This window comes from Eleutherodactylus coqui, chromosome 3 (assembly GCF_035609145.1).
Source record: "Eleutherodactylus coqui strain aEleCoq1 chromosome 3, aEleCoq1.hap1, whole genome shotgun sequence".
NCBI lineage: Eukaryota > Metazoa > Chordata > Amphibia > Anura > Eleutherodactylidae > Eleutherodactylus > Eleutherodactylus coqui.
In genome coordinates, this window is record NC_089839.1 from 314,861,191 (window position 1) to 314,887,836 (window position 26,646).

General features: G+C 53.4%; 1 protein-coding gene across 1 annotated transcript in view; it reads left to right on the forward strand.

Annotated features, from left to right (window-relative positions):
- ZSWIM5 (zinc finger SWIM-type containing 5) overlaps positions 1–26,646 on the forward strand; it is a 72,225-nt gene that overhangs the window by 36,198 nt on the left and 9,381 nt on the right. The window contains exons 2-5 of the mRNA XM_066597991.1: positions 14,209–14,565; positions 15,180–15,328; positions 15,409–15,559; positions 15,717–15,890. Of these exons, the coding sequence (XP_066454088.1) occupies positions 14,209–14,565; positions 15,180–15,328; positions 15,409–15,559; positions 15,717–15,890 (831 nt within the window). The remainder of the gene's footprint in view (positions 1–14,208; positions 14,566–15,179; positions 15,329–15,408; positions 15,560–15,716; positions 15,891–26,646) is intronic.

Here is a 26,646-nt window from a genome sequence, read left to right on the forward strand (position 1 = left end):
GCGCGATCTGAGGGAACGCCCCAAGATGGGACACGCCGGCGCCGCTCACGTGTGCGAGACTCTCGGCCGCGTGGAACCGGCTTTAGGTTGGTTCAGTTGAGCACATTTTTTGTGGTCTGCAGCGCCGTCGATATACGATTCTGGGCTTTAACCCTGTCCAATAGTAAATACACGGGGCAGTGCTAATATCCTGCAATGTCGCACGCAGCCGCGGACCCAGAGGAGCAGGCAGACGCGGGTTACAGCGCTCAATGTAGAGATTGCAGGGAGCGACAGAGCTGGTGATCACCGCAGACCCCCGAGCGGCTCTGGCAGGGACTGCTGTTACGTCTAGGGCTCCTACGGAGTGGAATGATGTGAATGACCCCCAGAGGGCTGATGTGACGTCACGGGGGACACGGATGTGCAGAAGAAAACGTTACAAAAACAAGTTCAAGAAAATTGTAAAATAAGATATATGTATGAAAAAGGAAAACGACAGACCCGCCGCCACCAACAGGACCCGACGCCACCACGACCCGCCACCAACAGGACCCGACGCCACCACGACCCGCCACCAACAGGACCCGACGCCACCACGACCCGCCGCCACCACGACCCGACGCCCACAGGACCCGCCGCCACCACGACCCGACGCCACCACGACCCGCCACCACCACGACCCGCCACCACCACGACCCGCCGCCACCACGACCCGCCGCCAACAGGACCCGCCGCCAACAGGACCCGCCGCCACCACGACCCGCCGCCACCACGACCCGACGCCACCACGACCCGACGCCACCACGACCCGACGCCACCATGACCCGACGCCACCACGACCTGCCGCCACCACGACCTGCCACCACCACGACCTGCCACCACCACGACCCGCCACCCACAGGACCCGCCGCCACCACGACCCGACGCCACCATGACCCGACGCCACCACGACCCGCCACCAACAGGACCCGACGCCACCACGACCCGCCACCAACAGCACCCGACGCCACCACGACCCGCCACCAACAGCACCCGACGCCACCACGACCCGCCACCAACAGCACCCGATGCCACCACGACCCGCCACCAACAGGACCCGACGCCACCACGACCCGCCACCAACAGCACCCGACGCCACCACGACCCGCCACCAACAGGACCCGACGCCACCACGACCCGCCACCAACAGCACCCGACGCCACCACGACCCGCCACCAACAGGACCCGACGCCACCACGACCCGCCACCAACAGGACCCGACGCCACCACGACCCGCCACCAACAGCACCCGACGCCACCACGACCCACCACCAACAGGACCCGACGCCACCACGACCCGCCACCAACAGGACCCGACGCCACCACGACCCGCCACCAACAGGACCCGACGCCACCACGACCCGCCACCAACAGGACCCGACGCCACCACGACCTGCCACCGACAGGACCCGCTGCCATCACGACCCGACGCCACCACGACCCGCCACCAACAGGACCCGACGCCACCACGACCTGCCACCGACAGGACCCGCTGCCATCACGACCTGACGCCACCACGACCCGCCACCACGACCCGCCACCCACAGGACCCGACGCCACCACGACCCGCCGCCAACAGGACCCGACGCCACCACGACCCGCCGCCAACAGGACCCGACGCCACCACGACCCGCCGCCAACAGGACCCGACACCACCACGACCCGCCGCCAACAGGACCCGACGCCAAGAGGACCCGTCGCTGACATGACCCGCGGCCGCCCTGAGATGTGAGATTATACAATGACGAACCCGCTCCTTCTTCCGTTCGTTGTTTCAGTGTAAATATGATCATTTTAGAAATGACTTCTTCGCTCTCCGCAGGGGCCGCCCCGATACAATAAAGAAACGGGGAAAAAATCTGTGTAAAAAGGTATTCTAATCTCGCCGGGTAATATGGAGCGAATGGTCTTAAATGTGCAGCAGAACCCATTTTTTGCATATTTGCCTCCATATTTGTTTCCATTATTGGGCAAATATTGATGAAATCTTGGTGCCACAAGGATCTGTATTATGGACGTACTTCCACGCGCCCATCTGAGGGAGGGCCTGGGACAAGGTCACCCAGCGGGTTATTCTGTCTCAAAATTTCACTGCGGAACTGATTTCACTAATCTGACAGCTCCGTTCCCACGGCAGTGGCCAGGGATGGAATTGCAAGCAGTGTTACCATTAACTTCAATGGCAACTTTGCCTGTAATGCCAAGATTCACCACTGCATTGAGAACAGAGCTGTCAGCTTCCTGCAGAGATCAGGTCACAAGTACAAACAGCTCTTCTAAGGGGGTCTCTGGCAGTGGCCCCTCACTGATCTACTGTTGATGGGCCCATGGCTAGCTTACAACTGGACAACCCCTTTAATTCTTATAACTATGTCTAAAATGAAGCCGGTTCCATGCAGGGTCCGCGGTCGCACACAGACTTGGTACAAGGCTTTTCCAGTTGATCCCCGTCCTTCGGTTCCACGGGCGGAGCGCAGCAACGAGTTAACGTCTGCCAGTGGCAAAGTGATTAAATTCCCCGCTGATTGCCGCGCGTTTGTCCCCTGTGATTGGGTCTGGGAACTGGCGGTCTGCCGCGAATTCCTGCAGGAGGAGGTTGTGAGAGGCCATTCCAAGTGACAAGAAGCCTGGGACTCGGAGCATCGGCCCCAGCGGACTGCTCGCTCGGCTCTCATTGGCTTCTGCTGGGCTGATGCAAGAAATGGAAATAGGTCGTGTGAGGCAGATGACAGGAGCCAAGTGTCCAGCAGGGGGAGCAGCGTGCGAAGCCCCCATGTCACAGATCCATTAGGGCCTCTTTGCTCGACGCACCTTGAATCAAGTTCGGTTGTTAATCAAAAGAGTGAATCTCTCCTTGTAATGGAACATAATATATCTGTAGCAGAAGAATATGGAAATAGGCTCCTCCCATTACTCTGAGGGGTCCTGTGCATACCCCACCCGGACCAGAGTGTATCCCTGCAACATGTTATACTACAGCAGCCCTATACACAGACTGCAATCCTTCCCATCATCCCTGATCCCAGGAGCTCACAATCTAATCCCCCATCACACAATATATCACTCCCATCATCCCTGATCCCAGGAGCTCACAATCTAATCCCCCCCCATCACTCCCATCATCCCTGATCCCAGGAGCTCACAATCTAATCCCCCATCACACACAATGCATCACTCCCATCATCCCTGATCCCAGGAGCTCACAATCTAATCCCCCCATCACACACAATGTATCACTCCCATCATCCCTGATCCCAGGAGCTCACAATCTAACCGCCCCATCACACACAATGTATCACTCCCATCATCCCTGACCCCAGGAGCTCACAATCTAATCCCCCCATCACACACAATGTATCATTCCCATCATCCCTGACCCCAGGAGCTCACAATCTAATCCCCCCATCACACACAATGAATCACTCCCATCATCCCTGATCCCAGGAGCTCACAATCTAATCCCCCCATCACACACAATGTATCACTCCCATCATCCCTGACCCCAGGAGCTCACAATCTAATCCCCCCCCCATTACACAATGTATCACTCCCATCATCCCTGACCCCAGGAGCTCGCAATCTAATCCCCCATCACACACAATGTTATCACTCCCATCATCCCTGACCCCAGGAGCTCACAATCTAATCCCCCCCATTACACACAATGTATCACTCCCATCATCCCTGACCCCAGGAGCTCACAATCTAATCCCCCATCACACACAATGTATCACTCCCATCATCCCTGACCCCTGGAGCTCACAATCTAATCCCCCCATCACACACAATGTATCACTCCCATCATCCCTGACCCCAGGAGCTCACAATCTAATCCCCCCATCACATACAATGTATCACTCCCATCATCCCTGACCCCAGGAGCTCGCAATCTAATCCCCCATCACACACAATGTATCACTCCCATCATCCCTGACCGCAGGAGCTCACAATCTAATCCCCCCATCACACAGAATGTATCACTCCCATCATCCCTGACCCCAGGAGATCACAATCTAATCCCCCCATCACACACAATGTATCACTCCCATCATCCCTGGCCCCAGGAGCTCACAATCTAATCCCCCATCACACAATGTATCACTCCCATCATCCCTGACCCCAGGAGCTCACAATCTAATCTCCCCATCACACACAATGTATCACTCCCATCATCCCTGACCCCAGGAGCTCACAATCCAATCTCCCCCCCTAATCACACACAATGTATCACTCCCATCATCCCCGACCCCAGGAGCTCACAATCTAATCCCCCCATCACACAATGTATCACTCCCATCATCCCTGACCACGGGAGCTCACAATCTAATCCCCCACATCACACACAATGTATCACTCCCATCATCCCTGACCCCAGGAGCTCACAATCTAATCCCTCCATCACACACAATGTATCACTCCTATCATCCCTGACCCCAGGAGCTCACAATCTAATCCCCCACATCACACACAATGTATCACTCCCATCATCCCTGACCCCAGGAGCTCACAATCTAATCCCCCACATCACACACAATGTATCACTCCCATCATCCCTGATCCCAGGAGCTCACAATCTAATCCCCCATCACACAATATATCACTCCCATCATCCCTGATCCCAGGAGCTCACAATCTAATCCCCCCCCATCACTCCCATCATCCCTGATCCCAGGAGCTCACAATCTAATCCCCCATCACACACAATGCATCACTCCCATCATCCCTGATCCCAGGAGCTCACAATCTAATCCCCCCATCACACACAATGTATCACTCCCATCATCCCTGACCCCAGGAGCTCACAATCTAACCGCCCCATCACACACAATGTATCACTCCCATCATCCCTGACCCCAGGAGCTCACAATCTAATCCCCCCATCACACACAATGTATCATTCCCATCATCCCTGACCCCAGGAGCTCACAATCTAATCCCCCCATCACACACAATGAATCACTCCCATCATCCCTGATCCCAGGAGCTCACAATCTAATCCCCCCATCACACACAATGTATCACTCCCATCATCCCTGACCCCAGGAGCTCACAATCTAATCCCCCCCCCATTACACAATGTATCACTCCCATCATCCCTGACCCCAGGAGCTCGCAATCTAATCCCCCATCACACACAATGTTATCACTCCCATCATCCCTGACCCCAGGAGCTCACAATCTAATCCCCCCCATTACACACAATGTATCACTCCCATCATCCCTGACCCCAGGAGCTCACAATCTAATCCCCCATCACACACAATGTATCACTCCCATCATCCCTGACCCCTGGAGCTCACAATCTAATCCCCCCATCACACACAATGTATCACTCCCATCATCCCTGACCCCAGGAGCTCACAATCTAATCCCCCCATCACATACAATGTATCACTCCCATCATCCCTGACCCCAGGAGCTCGCAATCTAATCCCCCATCACACACAATGTATCACTCCCATCATCCCTGACCGCAGGAGCTCACAATCTAATCCCCCCATCACACAGAATGTATCACTCCCATCATCCCTGACCCCAGGAGATCACAATCTAATCCCCCCATCACACACAATGTATCACTCCCATCATCCCTGGCCCCAGGAGCTCACAATCTAATCCCCCATCACACAATGTATCACTCCCATCATCCCTGACCCCAGGAGCTCACAATCTAATCTCCCCATCACACACAATGTATCACTCCCATCATCCCTGACCCCAGGAGCTCACAATCCAATCTCCCCCCCTAATCACACACAATGTATCACTCCCATCATCCCCGACCCCAGGAGCTCACAATCTAATCCCCCCATCACACAATGTATCACTCCCATCATCCCTGACCACGGGAGCTCACAATCTAATCCCCCACATCACACACAATGTATCACTCCCATCATCCCTGACCCCAGGAGCTCACAATCTAATCCCTCCATCACACACAATGTATCACTCCTATCATCCCTGACCCCAGGAGCTCACAATCTAATCCCCCACATCACACACAATGTATCACTCCCATCATCCCTGACCCCAGGAGCTCACAATCTAATCCCCCACATCACACACAATGTATCACTCCCATCATCCCTGATCCCAGGAGCTCACAATCTAATCCCCCATCACACAATATATCACTCCCATCATCCCTGATCCCAGGAGCTCACAATCTAATCCCCCCCATCACTCCCATCATCCCTGATCCCAGGAGCTCACAATCTAATCCCCCATCACACACAATGTATCACTCCCAGCATCCCTGACCCCAGGAGCTCACAATCTAATCCCCCCTTCACACACAATGCATCACTCCCATCATTCCTGATCCCAGGAGCTCACAATCTAACCCTCCCATCACACAATGTATCACTCCCATCATCCCTGACCCCAGGAGCTCACAATCTAATCCCCCCATCACACACAATGTATCATTCCCATCATCCCTGACCCCAGGAGCTCACAATCTAATCCCCCCATCACACACAACATATCACTCCCATCATCCCTGACCCCAGGAGCTCACAATCTAATCCCCCCATCACACACAATGTATCACTCCCATCATCCCTGATCCCAGGAGCTCACAATCTAATCCCCCCATCACACACAATGTATCACTCCCATCATCCCTGACCCCAGGAGCTCACAATCTAATCCCCCCCCCCATTACACAATGTATCACTCCCATCATCTCTGACCCCAGGAGCTCGCAATCTAATCCCCCATCACACACAATGTTATCACTCCCATCATCCCTGACCCCAGGAGCTCACAATCTAATCCCCCCCATTACACACAATGTATCACTCCCATCATCCCTGACCCCAGGAGCTCACAATCTAATCCCCCATCACACACAATGTATCACTCCCATCATCCCTGACCCCTGGAGCTCACAATCTAATCCCCCCATCACACACAATGTATCACTCCCATCATCCCTGACCCCAGGAGCTCACAATCTAATCCCCCCATCACATACAATGTATCACTCCCATCATCCCTGACCCCAGGAGCTCGCAATCTAATCCCCCATCACACACAATGTATCACTCCCATCATCCCTGACCGCAGGAGCTCACAATCTAATCCCCCCATCACACAGAATGTATCACTCCCATCATCCCTGACCCCAGGAGCTCACAATCTAATCCCCCCATCACACACAATGTATCACTCCCATCATCCCTGGCCCCAGGAGCTCACAATCTAATCCCCCATCACACAATGTATCACTCCCATCATCCCTGACCCCAGGAGCTCACAATCTAATCTCCCCATCACACACAATGTATCACTCCCATCATCCCTGACCCCAGGAGCTCACAATCCAATCTCCCCCCCTAATCACACACAATGTATCACTCCCATCATCCCCGACCCCAGGAGCTCACAATCTAATCCCCCCATCACACACAATGTATCACTCCCATCATCCCTGGCCCCAGGAGCTCACAATCTAATCCCCCATCACACAATGTATCACTCCCATCATCCCTGACCCCAGGAGCTCACAATCTAATCTCCCCATCACACACAATGTATCACTCCCATCATCCCTGACCCCAGGAGCTCACAATCCAATCTCCCCCCCTAATCACACACAATGTATCACTCCCATCATCCCCGACCCCAGGAGCTCACAATCTAATCCCCCCATCACACAATGTATCACTCCCATCATCCCTGACCACGGGAGCTCACAATCTAATCCCCCACATCACACACAATGTATCACTCCCACCATCCCTGACCCCAGGAGCTCACAATCTAATCCCATCACACACAATGTATCACTCCCATCATCCCTGACCCCTGGAGCTCACAATCTAATCTCTCTAGCACACAATGTATCACTCCCATCATCCCTGACCCCAGGAGCTCACAATCTAATCCCTCCATCACACACAATGTATCACTCCTATCATCCCTGACCCCAGGAGCTCACAATCTAATCCCCCACATCACACACAATGTATCACTCCCATCATCCCTGACCCCAGGAGCTCACAATCTAATCCCCCATCACACACAATGTATCACTCCCATCATCCCTGATCCCAGGAGCTCACAATCTAATCCCCCATCACACAATATATCACTCCCATCATCCCTGATCCCAGGAGCTCACAATCTAACCCCCCCCCCCCATCACTCCCATCATCCCTGATCCCAGGAGCTCACAATCTAATCCCCCATCACACACAATGTATCACTCCCAGCATCCCTGACCCCAGGAGCTCACAATCTAATCCCCCCTTCACACACAATGCATCACTCCCATCATCCCTGATCCCAGGAGCTCACAATCTAATCCCCCCATCACACACAATGTATCACTCCCATCATCCCTGACCCCAGGAGCTCACAATCTAATCCCCCCATCACACACAATGTATCATTCCCATCATCCCTGACCCCAGGAGCTCACAATCTAATCCCCCCATCACACACAATGTATCACTCCCATCATCCCTGATCCCAGGAGCTCACAATCTAATCCCCCCATCACACACAATGTATCACTCCCATCATCCCTGACCCCAGGAGCTCACAATCTAATCCCCCCCCCCATTACACAATGTATCACTCCCATCATCCCTGACCCCAGGAGCTCGCAATCTAATCCCCCATCACACACAATGTATCACTCCCATCATCCCTGACCCCAGGAGCTCACAATCTAATCCCCCCATCACACACAATGTATCACTCCCATCATCCCTGACCCCAGGAGCTCACAATCTAATCCCCCCATCACATACAATGTATCACTCCCATCATCCCTGACCCCAGGAGCTCGCAATCTAATCCCCCATCACACACAATGTATCACTCCCATCATCCCTGACCGCAGGAGCTCACAATCTAATCCCCCCATCACACAGAATGTATCACTCCCATCATCCCTGACCCCAGGAGCTCACAATCTAATCCCCCCATCACACACAATGTATCACTCCCATCATCCCTGGCCCCAGGAGCTCACAATCTAATCCCCCATCACACAATGTATCACTCCCATCATCCCTGACCCCAGGAGCTCACAATCTAATCTCCCCATCACACACAATGTATCACTCCCATCATCCCTGACCCCAGGAGCTCACAATCCAATCTCCCCCCCTAATCACACACAATGTATCACTCCCATCATCCCAGACCCCAGGAGCTCACAATCTAATCCCCCCATCACACAATGTATCACTCCCATCATCCCTGACCACGGGAGCTCACAATCTAATCCCCCACATCACACACAATGTATCACTCCCATCATCCCTGACCCCAGGAGCTCACAATCTAATCCCTCCATCACACACAATGTATCACTCCTATCATCCCTGACCCCAGGAGCTCACAATCTAATCCCCCACATCACACACAATGTATCACTCCCATCATCCCTGACCCCAGGAGCTCACAATCTAATCCCCCCATCACACAATGTATCACTCCCATCATCCCTGACCCCGGGAGCTCACAATCTAATCCCCCCCCATCACACACAATGCATCACTCCCATCATCCTAGACCCCAGGAGCTCACAATCCAATCTCCCCCCCTAATCACACACAATGTATCACTCCCATCATCCCTGACCCCAGGAGCTCACAATCCAATCTCCCCCCCTAATCACACACAATGTATCACTCCCATCATCCCCGACCCCAGGAGCTCACAATCTAATCCCCCCATCACACAATGTATCACTCCCATCATCCCTGACCACGGGAGCTCACAATCTAATCCCCCACATCACACACAATGTATCACTCCCATCATCCCTGACCCCAAGAGCTCACAATCTAATCCCTCCATCACACACAATGTATCACTCCTATCATCCCTGACCCCAGGAGCTCACAATCTAATCCCCCCATCACACAATGTATCACTCCCATCATCCCTGACCCCGGGAGCTCACAATCTAATCCCCCCCCATCACACACAATGTATCACTCCCATCATCCCTGACCCCAGGAGCTCACAATCTAATCCCCCACATCACACACAATGTATCACTCCCATCATCCCTGACCCCAGGAGCTCACAATCTAATCCCTCCATCACACACAATGTATCACTCCCATGATCCCTGACCCCAGGAGCTCACAATCTAATCCCCCACATCACACACAATGTATCACTCCCATCATCCCTGACCCCAGGAGCTCACAATCTAATCTCCCACATCACACACAATGTATCACTCCCATCATCCCTGACCCCAGGAGCTCACAATCTAATCCCCCCATCACACAATGTATCACTCCCATCATCCCTGACTCCGGGAGCTCACAATCTAATCCCCCCCCATCACACACAATGCATCACTCCCATCATCCCTGACCCCAGGAGCTCACAATCCAATCTCCCCCCTTAATCACACACAATGTATCACTCCCATCATCCCTGACCCCAGGAGCTCACAATCTAATCTCGTGGCCTTCACAAACGCTGCCCTTCTCTCATCTTTCCATTCTCTATTTCAGACTGAACCACAATATAAGTTGCGCCCCCCGCGCCGCTCGTTCTCCCGTAACGTCCTGATTTTGTAGTCTAGATAAAACGTCTTGCGATCAGTTCCAAGTGCACGAAGGGGGGAGGAGAAGAAACATGGCGTCCTGCGCAAATGTCACACGCTTCTAATAAAATCGGTTATTGGGCTGACGGCGGCAGTGTTGGCACATTGGGAATGGCGGTGGGGGGCATCTGCATTAATGAGAGCAGGGGGGGTGGAGTGGGGGGATTTCCTTAACTCTGCGTCTCCCGGAACAGATGGGAAGCGAAGGGCCCTGGCTGCACAGGATTAGGAGCCGGACGGGGCCCTCACGGCTGATTTGAGGTGGAGCAGATGGTGAGGAGCAGCCCCCCCCTGCCCGGGCATCACTCTCTGCCCTCCCAATATTGCGCAGCGGTGGATGTCCGATGACGTTTATTCTTTAGGGGCATCGGCACCCTATTAAGGCCTCAGGATTTATCCCTTTGGTGACAACCAACATGGCCGCCACTACCGCTCCAGCACGGGCCGCCACAACCCAAACCCCCCTCCCCCTGCGGTAGTTGTAGTCGCGGCCGTATTGTCACACAACTTTGCCAGAAGCAGTTTCAATATGACCGGAGACCCCATACATGACCTCTGACCTCGCCACCTCCCTTCTCCGTCAGTCACCCCAGCATTGGTTACAAACCGTCCAGCCTGCACTTGCCACAGGGAAGCGGTGGGTGGCGCTCTTCCAGGTTCTTGGGAGGTTTGAGGTCAGATGACTTTCATTAATTACCAGTTATTACAAGACGGTGAATATCAGTTGTTGCGTCACGCCGGGTCAGACCGCCGCCGCACGTAGGGGAGACCAGAACCACGTGACCGACTCCGAGGCCCGCAGCGCCCATCAGACTCGTGCCGCTGCAATGAAAAGTTCTGCAACTTCCTAAAAGACTTTATGATTCCGTTCCTCATAATTTCCAAGATCTCTGCTTGCTGTCAGTGAATGGGAGCAAACGGCAGATCTCCCTTCTGCAGAATCAGTTGTTTTGAATCCCGTAGATGTTATGATCGCCACATCTGTCGTCACTTTCACGGTGGTCTCATGCTTGTCCGCTCCTGCGTCCAGCGGCGGCTGCAGGTAGGAGACGTGTATATATACGATATCTGCAGGGGTGCTACCAGCGGGCGGCGGGGCTCCTTTAATTATCGCATGTTCTGACACTGCCTTATTATTGGCTGCTGCGCCGGTTATCGGTCTCCCGTCTTCCCGCACTGAGGCCCTACAGTATGTGTCCGCCCCCAGCACTGCTGTAGGGGGCGCAGTCGCTCCCGGAGCCTTAGGGGCCCATTAGTTCTCTTTCCCCAGACAAGCAGGCCAGCACTATGAATGAAGTGTTCTAGTCGAGCCGCGAGCCGCGCAGCTGCAGGTTACGCCTCTGACTACTTACGGGCCTGTCTGGAGGAGGGGGACACCTGCCTGGCACTGAAAGGGTTACTTCTTCCCCGTGAAACAAAGGGGCCCCTCCAAAGTGCAGGAAGCAAGATGTCCTCCTGCTTGTCCAAACATCCGTAATGAAGCCGTGACCGGGACGTGAACCGAGTGTATCTAACCAGCAGTGTATCCGAGTGTATCTAACCAACAGTGTATCCGAGTGTATCTAACCAACAGTGTATCCGAGTGTATCTAACTAGCCGTGTATCCGAGTGTATCTAACCAGCCGTGTATCCGAGTGTATCTAACCAACAGTGTATCCGGAGTATCTAACCAGCTGTGTATCCGGTTTATCTAACCAGCCATGTATCCGGGGGTATCTAACCAGCCCTGTATCCGAGGGTATCTAACCAGCCGTGGATCCGGGCGTATCTAACCAGCCGTGGATCCGGGCGTATCTAACCAGCCGTGGATCCGGGCGTATCTAACCAGCCGTGGATCCGGGCGTATCTAACCAGCCGTGGATCCGGGCGTATCTAACCAGCCGTGGATCCGGGCGTATCTAACCAGCCGTGGATCCGGGCGTATCTAACCAGCTGTGGATCCGGGCGTATCTAACCAGCCGTGTATCCAGGGGTATCTAACCAGCCGTGTATCCGGGGGTACCTAACCAGCCGTGGATCCGGGGGTATCTAACCAGACGTGGATCCGGGCGTACCTAACCAGCCGTGGATCCGGGGGTACCTAAGCAGCCGTGGATCCGGGGGTACCTAAGCAGCAGTGGATCCGGGGGTATCTAACCAGCCGTGTATCCGGGGGTATCTAACCAGCCGTGTATCCGGGGGTACCTAACCAGCCGTGGATCCGGGGGTATCTAACCAGACGTGGATCCGGGCGTATCTAACCAGACGTGGATCCGGGCGTACCTAACCAGACGTGGATCCGGGGGTACCTAACCAGCCGTGGATCCGGGGGTACCTAACCAGCCGTGGATCCGGGGGTATCTAAGCAGCAGTGGATCCGGGGTATCTAAGCAGCAGTGCTCGGGGTGTCTTCCACCCTCCCGAGGGTCTCCTCCACCGCAGGGTCCGCACTTGGCTCTCCTGGAGTCCTGGCCGGCTGATCCTCAGGCTCTCAGCCAGAATGTGCGCGGTGGGCGGCGCCGGCCGCCATGTTCCTCCCTGGCTCGTTGTCTCCCTCTGCAGGACGCTTCGGTATTCGCACATATTGACCCCACAATTATGCGACCGCAGGCAGTTGACGGTTACTATTGAGGGGCTGCGGAGCCGGATGAGGGTCGGCTCCAGGCAGCTGCTAAATGGAACCCTGCAAGACTCCTCCATCGCTCCTCCTGTCAGCAGCATCTCTGCACGTCATTAACCCTTCTACGCCCAAGGCCGGGGTAAAGTACAGCAATCCCCAATGCCAGGAAGCTGCCGCTAGGCTGCATGCAATAGTGTAATGCCCCCTGCGGGAGCGCAGAGGGAGGGTCAGACTAAAAACCGGGCTGCACAGGGAGGGGTCATGTTTTATGGGGTCCCACTAAGGAGCTGCGAGACCCCTGAACCTGTCGCCCCCCCCCCCCCCCCCCCCTCTGTTTCACAACTTTGTTTGAATCCCGCTCATTTCCAATTATTTCCTGTGGGTTCGTTTACATGGGTGATTCTTGGTACAGAGAACTGCAGCGCGTCGCGTGTTATAGCGTTACAGGACTGGTAATGTGTGTCCCACAAGCGGCGCGGCACACGGACGGGGCGGAAATACGGCCTTGGCGCCCATTCGCGCGGTCCTTGGAATACGCTGCGTATAACCTGCGTATCCGGCGCTGCTTTGTTTTGTGCTCGGATTTACAGCGCTTTTCATGTGCGCCAAAAAATGCAGGCAGGTTTTATGTGCAAATATCAGTGAACACACGTGGACTCGTTAGGGGGCGCCGCTGAGCTGAAGGGGTAATTTTGGAGGAAAACTCCGTCACGAATCCAGGGGAGTGGAGCCATTCGTACAGAGAGTATACGGCCTGGCAGTGTAGAGCAGAGCCGTCCGAGTCCAGGAGGGAGATCATCTACACTGATACATTGTAACAAACCCTCCGCTGCATCATCTACATCACAAAACGTTTCCTTTCATTCACAGCAAGCAGAGGTCTTTAAAACGTTGTTAAGGATTTGAAACACAAAGTCCATTATAGAGTTGTAGACCTTGTTTCACGGATCGTCCCTGACAGCGCCATTTATTTCACGTCTTCATGTCTCCTTTCTTCCAGGCTTCCACCTGAGCGGCACGGTGACGGAGCCAGCCACGCAGTCCGAGCCAGAAGCCACCTACAAAGTGGCCATCAGTTTTGACCGCTGCAAAATCACCTCAGTGACCTGTGGTTGCGGCAACAGGGACATTTTCTACTGCGCCCACGTGGTGGCGCTATCGCTGTACCGAATCCGCAAGCCTGACCAGGTCAAACTGCGTCTTCCCATCTCAGAGACCCTCTTCCAGATGAACCGGGACCAGCTGCAGAAGTTCGTCCAGTACCTGATCACCGCGCACCACACGGAAGTGCTTCCCACCGCGCAGAAGCTGGCGGACGAGATCCTGTCCTCCAACTCGGAGATCAACCAAGTGCACGGTAATGACCCCCTTCCAAGGAGCGCCCCCCGCAGCCTCTCTGCAGCACATGCGGGAATCTTGCGAGATGCATAAAGCCTGCTTGGCTATGAGCCCCCTTCCTTTGTATGCAGTCATACAGATGAGCGGTGCTGCAAGGTAGAAAACTGCTGCATGTGCTATATTTTTGCGTCCCTCCGAACGCATCGGCCATTGTTGTCAGTGGGACAATTAAACACGGTGCAGGCCGTGCGATCCGATGTTTCCCACTGAGATCAAAGCTTCTCCACCGTGCGGGAAACAAGCAATTTCAGAGAAGTGATGCGAGGCAGTTTTGCATGAAAAACGCCTCCCATCCGCCAGTAAAACGCATCTAGACAAGTGGAGTTTTCTCGTCCCAATATGGCGCTCGTCCGTGTGAAGGTCCCTCAGGGTGCGGTCACACAGGACAGTCACCCATGCGATATCGATTACGATATGATCAGATATGGCACATGCTTTCAATGCGTTTATGGTCCACGATGGTAACAGCGCAGCTTGTCCCATCCCCCGCACGTCACACGGATGGGGCGTCTGTGGCTGGGCACTAGAGTCTCGGCCATGTCACGCCCGTCTCACTCTGATCTCTTCCCCCAGGCGCCCCTGATCCCACGGCTGGAGCGAGCATCAATGACGAGAACTGCTGGCACCTGGATGAGGAGCAGGTCCGGGAGCAGGTGAAGCTCTTCCTGTCTCAGGGAGGATATTACAGCTCTGGGAAGCAGCTCAACTCCATGTTCGCCAAGGTAAGCGGTGCGAGATGAATGACCCCCACCAGTATATTGTGGTCCCATTATACAAGGACCTCATGTATCCCGTCCCACAGGTGAGAGAGATGCTGCGGATGAGAGACTCCAATGGTGCCCGCATGCTGACGCTGATTACAGAGCAGTTCATGGCGGACCCCCGACTGGCATTATGGAGGCAGCAGGGTACAGGCATGACGGACAAGTGCCGCCAGCTATGGGATGAGCTGGGTAAGTGTTCTGCGCCCGTGCTTTTCGTAACCTTTCCCTATCTGTTAACTATTTGCAGTACCTGCGGCCGCTTATCTCTCACAGCCTGCAGGGGACTGGACAACCATCAGCTCCACTTGGGGAATCTCACAGTCCTCCTGTTTGGGTCTCTCCGTAGGGGCGCTGTGGGTCTGCATCGTCCTGAACCCCCACTGCAAACACGAAGAGAAAGCCTGCTGGCTGCGACAGCTGAAGAAGTGGAACGACATGGACGTCTGTCCGCTGGAGGATGGGAACTACGGCAACGACCTGCCTAACATCACCAACGCCCTCCCTCAAAGCAACGGTCATGGTAAGTCTAAGTGAAGGCGCATTCACACGGGCGTAAATACGCTTCACATTACACTATGGATTTCAATGGCTTTATTCAGAAGGGAGTATTTTTCATGTTATTTTCGGTCTAGTGAAAAAAAAACGCAGCATGTCCTATTTTGGTCCGTATTACGGACAGAAATGGCCCGTTGAAGTTATTGGGAGCGCGCAAATACGTATGATGCATATTCACAGTGTATTTGTGTAGAAAAGCAATGGGCCAGGCCTGGGGGGGGGGGGGGCGGGGGGGTGCACGTAAATACGCAATGATTACACACTAAAAACATGCCAGAAGAGCTGAAATACGCTCTGAATAGACGCGTTTCGGTCTGTGAATACACTGCGTATGCAGGAACTGAAATCCACGTACGCCGTGTGAGTGAGCTGGAAGGTTTCAGCTTCCTCGCTACTAAAACGGTTAGTAAAGCCGAATTTGCTTTGAATGGAAAGTTCTGCAACTTTCTTGAATACTTCATGTTTCAGTGGAGTTGCAGGGTCTCTGCTGCCTGTATGACGCCCCTGCGAGCCCAGCGTCTAGGATGAACCAGTTTAGATGTACGGATACATTAAAACAAACCCTCAGCATTGAGCAGTGATGGATCAGAAAGTGAGTTTGATTGTGAAGGTTTCCATTCGCTGGCTGGGTTGGGTCTGGTATTGCAGCTCAGTTCCAGTAAAATGAATTGGACCTCAGCTGCAATACCAGGCACAATCACAGACAAGGGTGGCGCTGTTTTTGGAAGAAAGCAGCCATGTTTTTCTAACCCTAGACAACACCTTTAAAAATCCATAGGGTAGGGGATAAATGATCGGTGGGGATCTGACCCCTGGGACCCCAGCAATCCCCACCTCTGCGCACCCCATGTCAACCTCTGTGACAACTGATGCATTCACTTCTATGGGACTGGTGGAGATCAATGTGCTTGACAATCTCCCTCCATCCCATGGAAGTGAAGGGATCACGCCTGCACACTGCTGCTCTATGCACATGGGGCATTCAGGGTGCGCAGATCTTCGTATCGCCGGGGGTCCCAATGGTCAGACCTCCAGCAATCAGACATTTATCCCCTTTAACATTGGCCTCAGCTGGACCTGCCGTATACGGAAAACCACAATTACCTAGATCAGCGGTCTGTAGCCTGTGTTAAAACTACAACTCCCATCATGCCCCGATGGCTACAGACGTCTCGCTGCAGCTGGAGAGCCCCAGGTTGCAGACCGCTGGTCTGAGGTTGGTGCTTCCTGCGACCCCCTATCATCATTTTCCGCTACCTGCTAGATGTGCAAGAAGTGAAGAGCGCGGCTTAATAAACCTGCAGAGCATTCCTCCTTTCTTCTGAGAGCTCTTTTGTGACCTGAGCAGTCCCATCCTCCCCCCAATCATCTGATGAGCCGTGCAAATCAATGTCTGAGGCTTCGTCAGACGCACTTGTCCTGATTGCCCTGCGTGCCGCGCTCTTGCTGGGAGGACAGGAGGTTGATTGAAGCTCAGCGTTTACTTCACTGCAGTTTCCTTCTGTTTAACTCTTCCCCTCAGACAAAACTTCTTCCTGTTCTGTAAGTAGCGGACGTGAAAGCGACTCTTCCTGCTGCTCACCGTCTGACGCCAGATCTCACCGCAGTAATAGAAAGATCATATCCCTGATGACCCTGACATCACTATAAGGCCTCCCTCACACGGCGCCTTCAGCACTGCGCTGACCGTTGTATAACGCTCCCATTGTATTCAATAGGAGCCGCTCGATCACTGCACTTTTCAGCGCGGCGATTTTCGAGCGCAGTCTGTTCTATTTTTGAGCATTTTTAGCGCTTCTTATCAATAATGATGAGGGCTGCGACCGAATACGAATGTAAAGCACGGCAATGCATGTGTGAGCGAGGCCTTAGGAACAAACCGCTATTGTAATGTATTATGCTTATATAGGAGTATTATAATCCAGAGCTGCACTCACTATTCTGCTGGTGCAGTCACTGTGTACATACATTACTTATCCTGTACTGCTCCTGAGTTACATCCTGTATTATACTCCAGAGCTGCACTCACTATTCTGCTGCTGGAGTCACTGTGTACATACATTACTTATCCTGTACTAATCCTGAGTTACATGCTGTATTATACTCCAGAGCTGCACTCACTATTCTGCTGGTGGAATCACTTTGTACATACATTACTTATCCTGTATTATACCCCAGAGCTGCACTCACTATTCTGCTGGTGGAGTCACTGTGTACATACATTACTTATCCTGTACTGCTCCTGAGTTACATCCTGTATTATACTGCAGAGCTGCACTCACTATTCTGCTGGTGGAGTCACTGTGTACATACATTACTTATCCTGTACTGCTCCTGAGTTACATCCTGTATTATACTGCAGAGCTGCACTCACTATTCTGCTGGTGGAGTCACTGTGTACATACATTACTTATCCTGTACTGCTCCTGAGTTACATCCTGTATTATACCCCAGAGCTGCGCTCACTATTCTGCTGGTGGAGTCACTGTGTACATACATTACTTATCCTGTACTGATCCTGAGTTACATCCTGTATTATACTCCAGAGCTGCACTCACTATTCTGCTGGTGGAGTCACTGTCTACATACATTACTTATCCTGTACTGCTCCTGAGTTACATCCTGTAGATCTTTTTATTATAAAAGTGAAAAACATAACAATAAACAGAACATAAATATCGCTCACTTGGCATAAACATAAAACCAAAACAAATCATCACTTGTGTTATCTGTACTTTGCCTTACTGCAGGACAAAGGAACAAAAGCAAAAGGTCCATCTGGTCCAAATAATACACACCGCACACTACACCAACCTGCACTCCAAACTACACTCACTCATCCTCACCAATACATATACACTACATACTACATATAACAATACACACACGTGAGAAAACATCCCTAGCTCACAGGATCCAGCCGGAAATCCCAAGAAAGGAAGAAAGAAAACGACTAATAACCAAAGCAATTATATAATAACAATAATGCAAATAACAAAAGTAGTAACAATAAGAAGAACCCAATACCTTTTTTTTTTTTTTTTTTTTTTATATTTTTTGCAAGTTTTTTTTTTTTTTTTTAAATATTTTTTTTTTTTTTTTTTTTTTTTTTTAATGCCCACCACCTAAAAAATAAAACCTTACATAATCCTAAACTAACCCTATATCCAGACCAAACCACCACACACCCCAAACAACCCCCTACGGTGCAGCCTGGGAGCCACGCCTGCATCCCAAGTCCTTGCTCAATGTCTATGTCCAGGACGAGCCGAGCTGCACCGCATACACACACCCTGCCCGCCGCAGCCTGAGGGCCACGCCCGCACCAACAGTCCGTGCCCAGTGTTCATTGTCCGGGACGTGTCAAGCTACGGCTGAGGCATAAATCCCCCCCCCCTCCCCCAATAAACCCCCACCCAACCTATCTATAACCCCTAACCCTATATACAAAACAAAACATAACATAACATATAACATATCTTATACTACACAACTACAAACCAACACTACATATTAATACCCGAAAGCCCAAGGTTCAGTTACCTGCAGCCGTACATACTTTATCTTTGACCGAAAAACAAAAACTCTACTAGTGTCACACTCAGCCCTCCACCAGGACTGGATATGATAAGCCGGGCACCGACCAAATAGAGAAAAACTATCCCTATAGTTAATCTGTCCCTATAATGTCCCTACTCCTTCCCTAAAACTTACCCTCAGAGAAACTGTCCCTACTTCTCCCTATTCTGTCCCTACAAAGACCCTATCAATAAGAAGACTGTCCCTAACGAAATACAAACCCTCTCCATAGGAGAGAGGCCTTAGTCGTGCCCAACCTCTCATAATCCAGAGAGCGCACCTTCACCAGGTCACCCAGGATGTTCCTATTCACCTCATCCACGGGGAGGATTTTCTCTTCCGTCGAAACTAGACACCGTGCGTTCCAAATGTGAAACCTGACCACTAGGCTGACTAAGAATAAAGTGCACCGGTCCCTGCCACCAAGGTCCCCGAATGCCCCATAGACCCATTCCGCATACGAGAGGCGTGCCAACCTGGGCCAACCAATGGAGGCTCCCACCCGTTTGTACACCTCTGTATTAAAGGGACACTGAAGCAGGAAATGCTCCATGCTTTCCAGTACGTTGCTGCACTTCTGGCGGGGGCAACCCCTATCCACCAGTGGCCTGCTCTTCAAGTTGCCCCTTACATACAGTCTCCCGTGGAAACAGCGCCAAGTCAAGTCCCAAAACTTCAAGGGGATCCTGTCAGAATTCAATAAACGTAACCCTCCCTCCAGGTCCCGACTTGGGCAGTCCTTGAGCGCCAGGGGCTTCTGGAAATGGGTCAACAGAACCCTCTTATCGAGGAGTTTCCTCGACAGAGTTCTGATCTCCCACATCCCCAGACCCCACCGACGTATCATCTTCAGAACCACGGTAGCGTAAGCCGGAAGATGCCCGTGCGGCGTGCGAAGATCCTTCACTCGCCCTCCTGTCTCCCATTCCTGGAAGAAAGGCCGAAGCCATCCCCAACAGGAGAATACCCACGGAGGAGCCCTCTCTTGCCAGAGGTTGCCTATATTGATCTTAACAAAGGTGTTTACGAGAAACACCACGGGGTTGACCATAGATAACCCCCCTAATCTCCTCGTGCGGTATGTGACATCTCTCCTAATTAGGTTCAACCTGTTCCCCCACAACATTAGGAAGAACAGGTTGTAGACCCGGGTCCAGAGAGGCTCTGGCAAAATGCATACGCTGCCCAGGTAGATGAATAAAGGGAGCAGGTATGTTTTGATCAGGTTAACCCTTTCCCGAAGGGTCAAAGACCAACCCTTCCACTGGGCCACCTTCTGAGTGGCACCATCGAGCCTGACCACCCAATTTTGCATGGGGTAATCTCCCCGGCCAAATTTGATGCCGAGAACTTTAGCCGAGTCCTGGGGCACTGGAAGGGTGTCCGGGAGACCAAATGTAGGATCTCCCCTTCCTAACCAGAGACTTTCGCACTTATCCCAGTTGATGCCGGACCCGGATGCTTCCGAGTAGCGATCCACCTCTGCCATCACGTACTCTGCCTCCCCCCTCGAGGACACAAAGATGGTGACGTCATCAGCGTACGCTGCCACCCTGAGGGCGGCTTCCGGCACCGCCCGATCCATCCCGACCCCCGCCATAGGCCCACCATCAATCATCCTAAGGAAAGGATCAATGGCAAACACGTACAGCAAGGGGCTCAGAGGACAACCCTGACGGACGCCAGACCCAACCTCAACTGGGTGGCCGACCCAACCGTTCACTAGCGGGAAAGTCTCAGCCCCCGCGTACAATGTCTTGAGCCAATTGACAAACCCCACTGGCAGGCCATATCTCAGAAGAACAGACCAGAGGTACTCGTGATTAACCCGATCAAACGCTTTGGCCTGATCCAAGGACAGCAGGTACCCCTCCCAGTGACCAGCCCTACCCTGCTCCACTGCCTCCCGGACACCTAGAACAGCACTAAAGGTGCTACGGCCTGGAACAGAGCAATGCTGGGCGCCCGAGAGGAGCCGGGGTGCAAACTTGACCAGCCGATTAAACAGCACTTTTGCCAGAACCTTCCTGTCCGTATTGAGAAGCGCTATGGGACGCCAGTTCTCAATACGGCTCGAGTCTTTACCCTTTGACAGAAGGATCAAAGCCGACCTCCTCATTGACTTTGGGAGAGTGTCCGAGGAAAGACACTCATTGAAAACCTCAGTCAAGAGGGGACTCAAGAGGTCCTTAAAGGTCTTATAGTACTCAGATGTTAAGCCATCCGGTCCTGGCGATTTTTTGAGCGCAAGCCCATCAATCGCCAGTTTAACTTCCTCTATGTTGATCTCCTCTGTCAAAACATTAAGGGAGATGTCATCCCCTGGCTCAGGAACAGCTTCAGCCAGGAAAGCCGACATCACATCTCGATTTAGATCCCTCTTCCTCAAAAGGTGCGAGTAGAAGGATCTGATGACTTCCAGAATCCCTGATCTGGACCTGTTCAGAGATCCCGTACCGTCGATCAGTCCAGTGACAACTTTACGATTCACTGACATCTTGCAGTTTCTGTAAGGGTCGGGCGAGTGGTACTTCCCGAAGTCCCTCTCAAAAACCAAAGATGCGTGCCTATTATACTGGCACCCTTTGAGCAAAGACTTCACTCTGGAGATCTCCTCGCGGCTACCTCCAGTCGAGACGAGATGTTCGAGTTTCCTCCTCAGGCCCTGTTAAAGACGGTACTTACTCAGGCTCCTGAGGCTAGAGAGCTGGCGGAAGAACCTCGCCGCCCTGATCTTGAGCATCTCCCACCACTCTGACTTACTGCTACAAAGATCCAGTAATGGTACCTGGCTCTGCAGAAAATCCTCAAAGGACTGTCTTATCTCTGCTTCCTCCAGGAGTGATGAATTCAGCCTCCATAAGCCTCTACCCATCCGGGGGGTCTCTGCAACATTCAGGGAAAACAAAATCAGACAGTGGTCGGAGAATTCCACCTCAACAACGGACACTGGTGAAGAGATGGCTTCCTCCTTCAAATAAAACCTATCTATTCTAGACCTGCACTCGCCTCTATAATAGGTGAAACCCGTGTGGCCTGGGGTGTGCCGGATGTGGACATCCACCAGGCGAGCTTCGCTAGCTATGCTATTAAGCGCGACGCTATCATAAGTCAGCTTGCCTAGGGAGCCTCCCCTGTCACGGGTCCTCGTGACTGCGTTAAAGTCACCCCCAAAGATCACCTGCCGACTGGTAAAAAGGTACGGCTTGATCCTCATAAAGAGATCCTTGCGGTCCCGCTTGGTTTGGGGACCATAGATGTTGATTAGCCGAAGCTCTTGTCCCTTCATGAGAACATCCAAGATCAGGCACCTCCCTATTTCTAACTCAATAACCCGTCGGCATTCAACTGCTGCGGTAAAAAGTACCGCCACTCCGCTATATGGCTCGGCCGCAAGAGACCAGTAGGATGGACCAGACCTCCATTCCCTCCTTGCCTTGTGCACAGCTGCCAAATTTGGCAGCCTGGTCTCTTGCAAAAACAAAATGTCAGCTTCAACGCGGCCGAGAAAATCAAAGGCCGCAAATCTAGCCATATCAGATTTAATGCTGGCAACATTAATGGATGCCAGCGTCAACGGAGCGGGTGCCGCCATCATTGGTGATTGAGTTAGATGGCTTTCTTCTTCCCACCCCCCTTCTCATCCGGGTCTGAGGATGACCCCTTGCCACGTTTCTTGGACACTGAAAGGTCCATGGCAAGGGGCTCCTCGACCTCGTCCTCCTTGCCACTGGGCTCTGGGCCAGCCCTCCCCCTGGAGGTCACCAAACCCCCATAAGAGGAAGGCTCAGCACCCCCTGTAGGCCCCACGCTTGTCCTAGGCATCTCTTCCTCCGAGGACGAGAGAGCTTGGTACCTGTTGGAGAGCCCAACAAGAGGAGAGTTTGGATTGCCTTCCTGCACCTGGCCCGTTGCAGGGGAAGATTTCCCTTCCCTTTTTTTCATTTTCTTGGAGCCCTGCTTGCGCTTTTTCTTTTGCCACTCATCCTTGCCCTCACCCACACTTTCATAGTGGGAAGAATCTGAATAAGTGGCAGCCTCCTCCCTTTGGATCCTCCTGACCTCCTCATCCAGCTCCCTGTCCCCTGGAGCCTCAGCCACATGATTTGCATCCGGAGCAGGGGCCAGCATTGACCCACCTGCCACCTGGGTTTCCACCAGCTCCCTGCCCCTTCCGCGCTTCTCTTGGCGCCTTAGCTTGGCTGCCCCAGCATGTTTGTTCTTCCTTGGCTCCTGGGCTCCCTCGCCTCTGCTGGTCCCCTCCCCTGCAGAAGCAACCTCACGGCTCTCCTCCGCTGGGGCCATGACCGCATTGGCGAAAGAGCGCGGACAGCGACTGAATGGGTGACCGAGGTCACCACACAGGTGACACCTAATCTCTGTACAAGATGCCGCAAGATGACCTACCTCGCCACACAGAGCGCACTTGATGACATTACAGGCTGCACTCAAATGTGTGGGGTCGCCGCACTTGTGACAGAGCTTCGGCTGCCCCTGGTAGAAGGCCAAGATACGATCCCTGCCAAGGAAGGCCGCGGATGGTATGTGGGCCACCGAATTCCCTGAACGCTTAAGTTTCACCATAAACGTCCAGGCTCCGGACCAGATGCCGTGTTCGTCCCGGTTCTTATTGGGCATATCCACCACCTCTCCGTACCGACTTATCCAAGTCATGATATCATAACAAGAGAGGGACTCGTTACGAGTCAAAACGGTCACTCTCTTGACTCCAGTCTGGCGGGTTACCACTTGTGCAGCGAAACCGCGCCAGCCGGGCTCGTCCTTCATCAACTCGTAGTTCCCCCAAAAGAGCTCCAGGCCCTCCGGGCGAGCAAAGCTGATGTCAAACTCAGACGTGCCATAAGGATGGATCAGGGCATAGATGTCATTTGCCCTGAACCCATCTTCAGCAGAAGCTCCACCACCTTACTCCTGGATGGGCACGCGTCATTGCCTCTCCACTGAAGACGAGCCACATTCCTACGGCCAATGTCCTGCCCGGTTGTCGGCAGGGACCAGACGGTCTCCCCCCTTTGTTCTCGGAAGGCACCAAGACCATGTCTCTCCACCCAGAGAGACAAATCCACAACTCTGCCCCCTACATTCATCGAGCTCTCCCCCCTCCTCAAGGCCTCCAGGAGGCGCTGTTGCAAAACGCCGTCCCCAGAGCCCAAAGACGAGGAGGACGCATCCCCCCTCCCTCCAGCGGCGACACTGGCATAACTTCTACCAGCTGTTGTCGCCGCTGGAGGGGCGACTGGATCCTGACCCACTCCCTGACTACCCTCCAAAGCCCCACCCTCCCGTACAAAAGGTGGCATACCAGCCGGGGAATCGGGGACACCTGTTCCTGCAGGAACAGGGGCAGCAGGAACAGGGGCAGCAGGGGTACCAACAGCCGCATCCATTACCGCACTCACCTCTCCATTCGCTGCTGGACCAGGACCCATGTTACCTTTACTCTTAATTTTCTCGTTATGCCCTGAGGGCAAGTCCATGGCACCTTTGGTGGGTGGCTGAAGATGCACTTCAACATTTCTTTTGACATTGGTGGCTGTAGCTCCGCCCACCTTAGCCACTCTTGGATCTGCAGTTCCCCCAGCTTTCCTTCCAGAAGCAGAAGGATGTTTACCATGTGTGGGAGGATCGGCAGACCCAGCCACCACCCCCTGCGCCCCCTCTGCACCGGAAAGGCGCTTTAGGGACACAGGGGGGACAGCTAAGCTACCACCGGTGGGACCTGGCGCCGGATCACGCCCCCCTCCCACTGGGACGTGACCAACAGCGCCAGCACCTCTGGACTGGCCGCGACTCTTCGCTTTCCGAACGCTCTTCTCCACCTCCTTTACTCCTCCATTCCCACTACTAGCACAAGCGGGCTTGGAGTTTTGGGCCGCATTAACCCTCTCTTCCCCAGTCCCCTGCACCGGACCCACCATAGAGCCCGGGACTAGGAGCTCAGGGTTACCACCCTGGTCTGACTTTTCAGCCAAACCAGAGTGCTTGGTGACATAAACGAACTTTTCTTGAATATACGTTTTTTCCTTTTTCCTCCTCTTTTTGCTTGAGGTTTCTGGGGGCAAATCCTTTCCAAAGTAGCAGGATTGTAGCCTCTCTGGGGACTCCTGCAGCTGTATCTGCCGCATTATCAGCGCCCCCTCTCCACTGCTGCTGCAGCTGTCATCACTGTCCTCCAGGTCAGATTCACCCGACGTGGGGGGCAGGCTGACCTGTTCAGCTGGGATGCTGGGCCCAGTAGTCCCACCTGGCAGCGACGATTGCTGCTCACCAGAGCACCCAGCTCGCCCATCCTCAGCACTGTCTGATTCGCCTGTGCTGCTGCTTGAGCACCTGGCAGAGCGCTCTTTAATGCCGCAGCTGCTCACTGACGCCATTTTGCTAAACCTTTCGTCGTTTAACAGTTTTTCTTTGAAAGGCCCGCTTCTTTCCAGAATCCTTTCCCTCTCCTCTGCATAAAACTCAATAGCCTCCTCACAGGCTTCAATCTGCCGCGATATGGCTAACTTCCTGGTGCGGGATCTGGCCCGCTCCGCATCATAGCGGGCAACGTGCAGCTCCTGCTTATATTTATTCAGCTGCCTCCCGACATGCCCAAAGTCCTTCATATACTTGGCAATGCGTGATGCCACATCCGTTACAGACTCGCCCTCCTTGCGATCAGCCCAACTTGCCTGCAAACGTTGTTTTGCCGCATGGTCCTCCACTCTCTTCCTCTGGCTGCGGGTCCTCTTGGGCTCCTCCAGGGGAGTCAGGGTGACATTGCTGCCACTCCGACCAGGTGTTCTCCCCTCCTGGGGTGCAGTCCTCCCTCCCCCCGACCGAGGCCAGAGGGAGGAGGTCTGGGACTCCATGGCTGGAGCAAGCCCAGCACCTGTAGACTTGGCTGGGTAAGCTTTCCTCTTACTGGTGACCACACCCTGGATCCTGCAGAGCTCTCACACACCCAACCTTCTCCAGAGATGCACTCACTATTCTGCTGGTGGAGTCACTGTGTACATACATTACTTATCCTGTACTGACCCTGAGTTATATCCCGTATTATACTCCAGAGCTGCACTCACTATTCTGCTGGTGGAGTCACTGTGTACATACATTACTTATCCTGTACTGCTCCTGAGTTA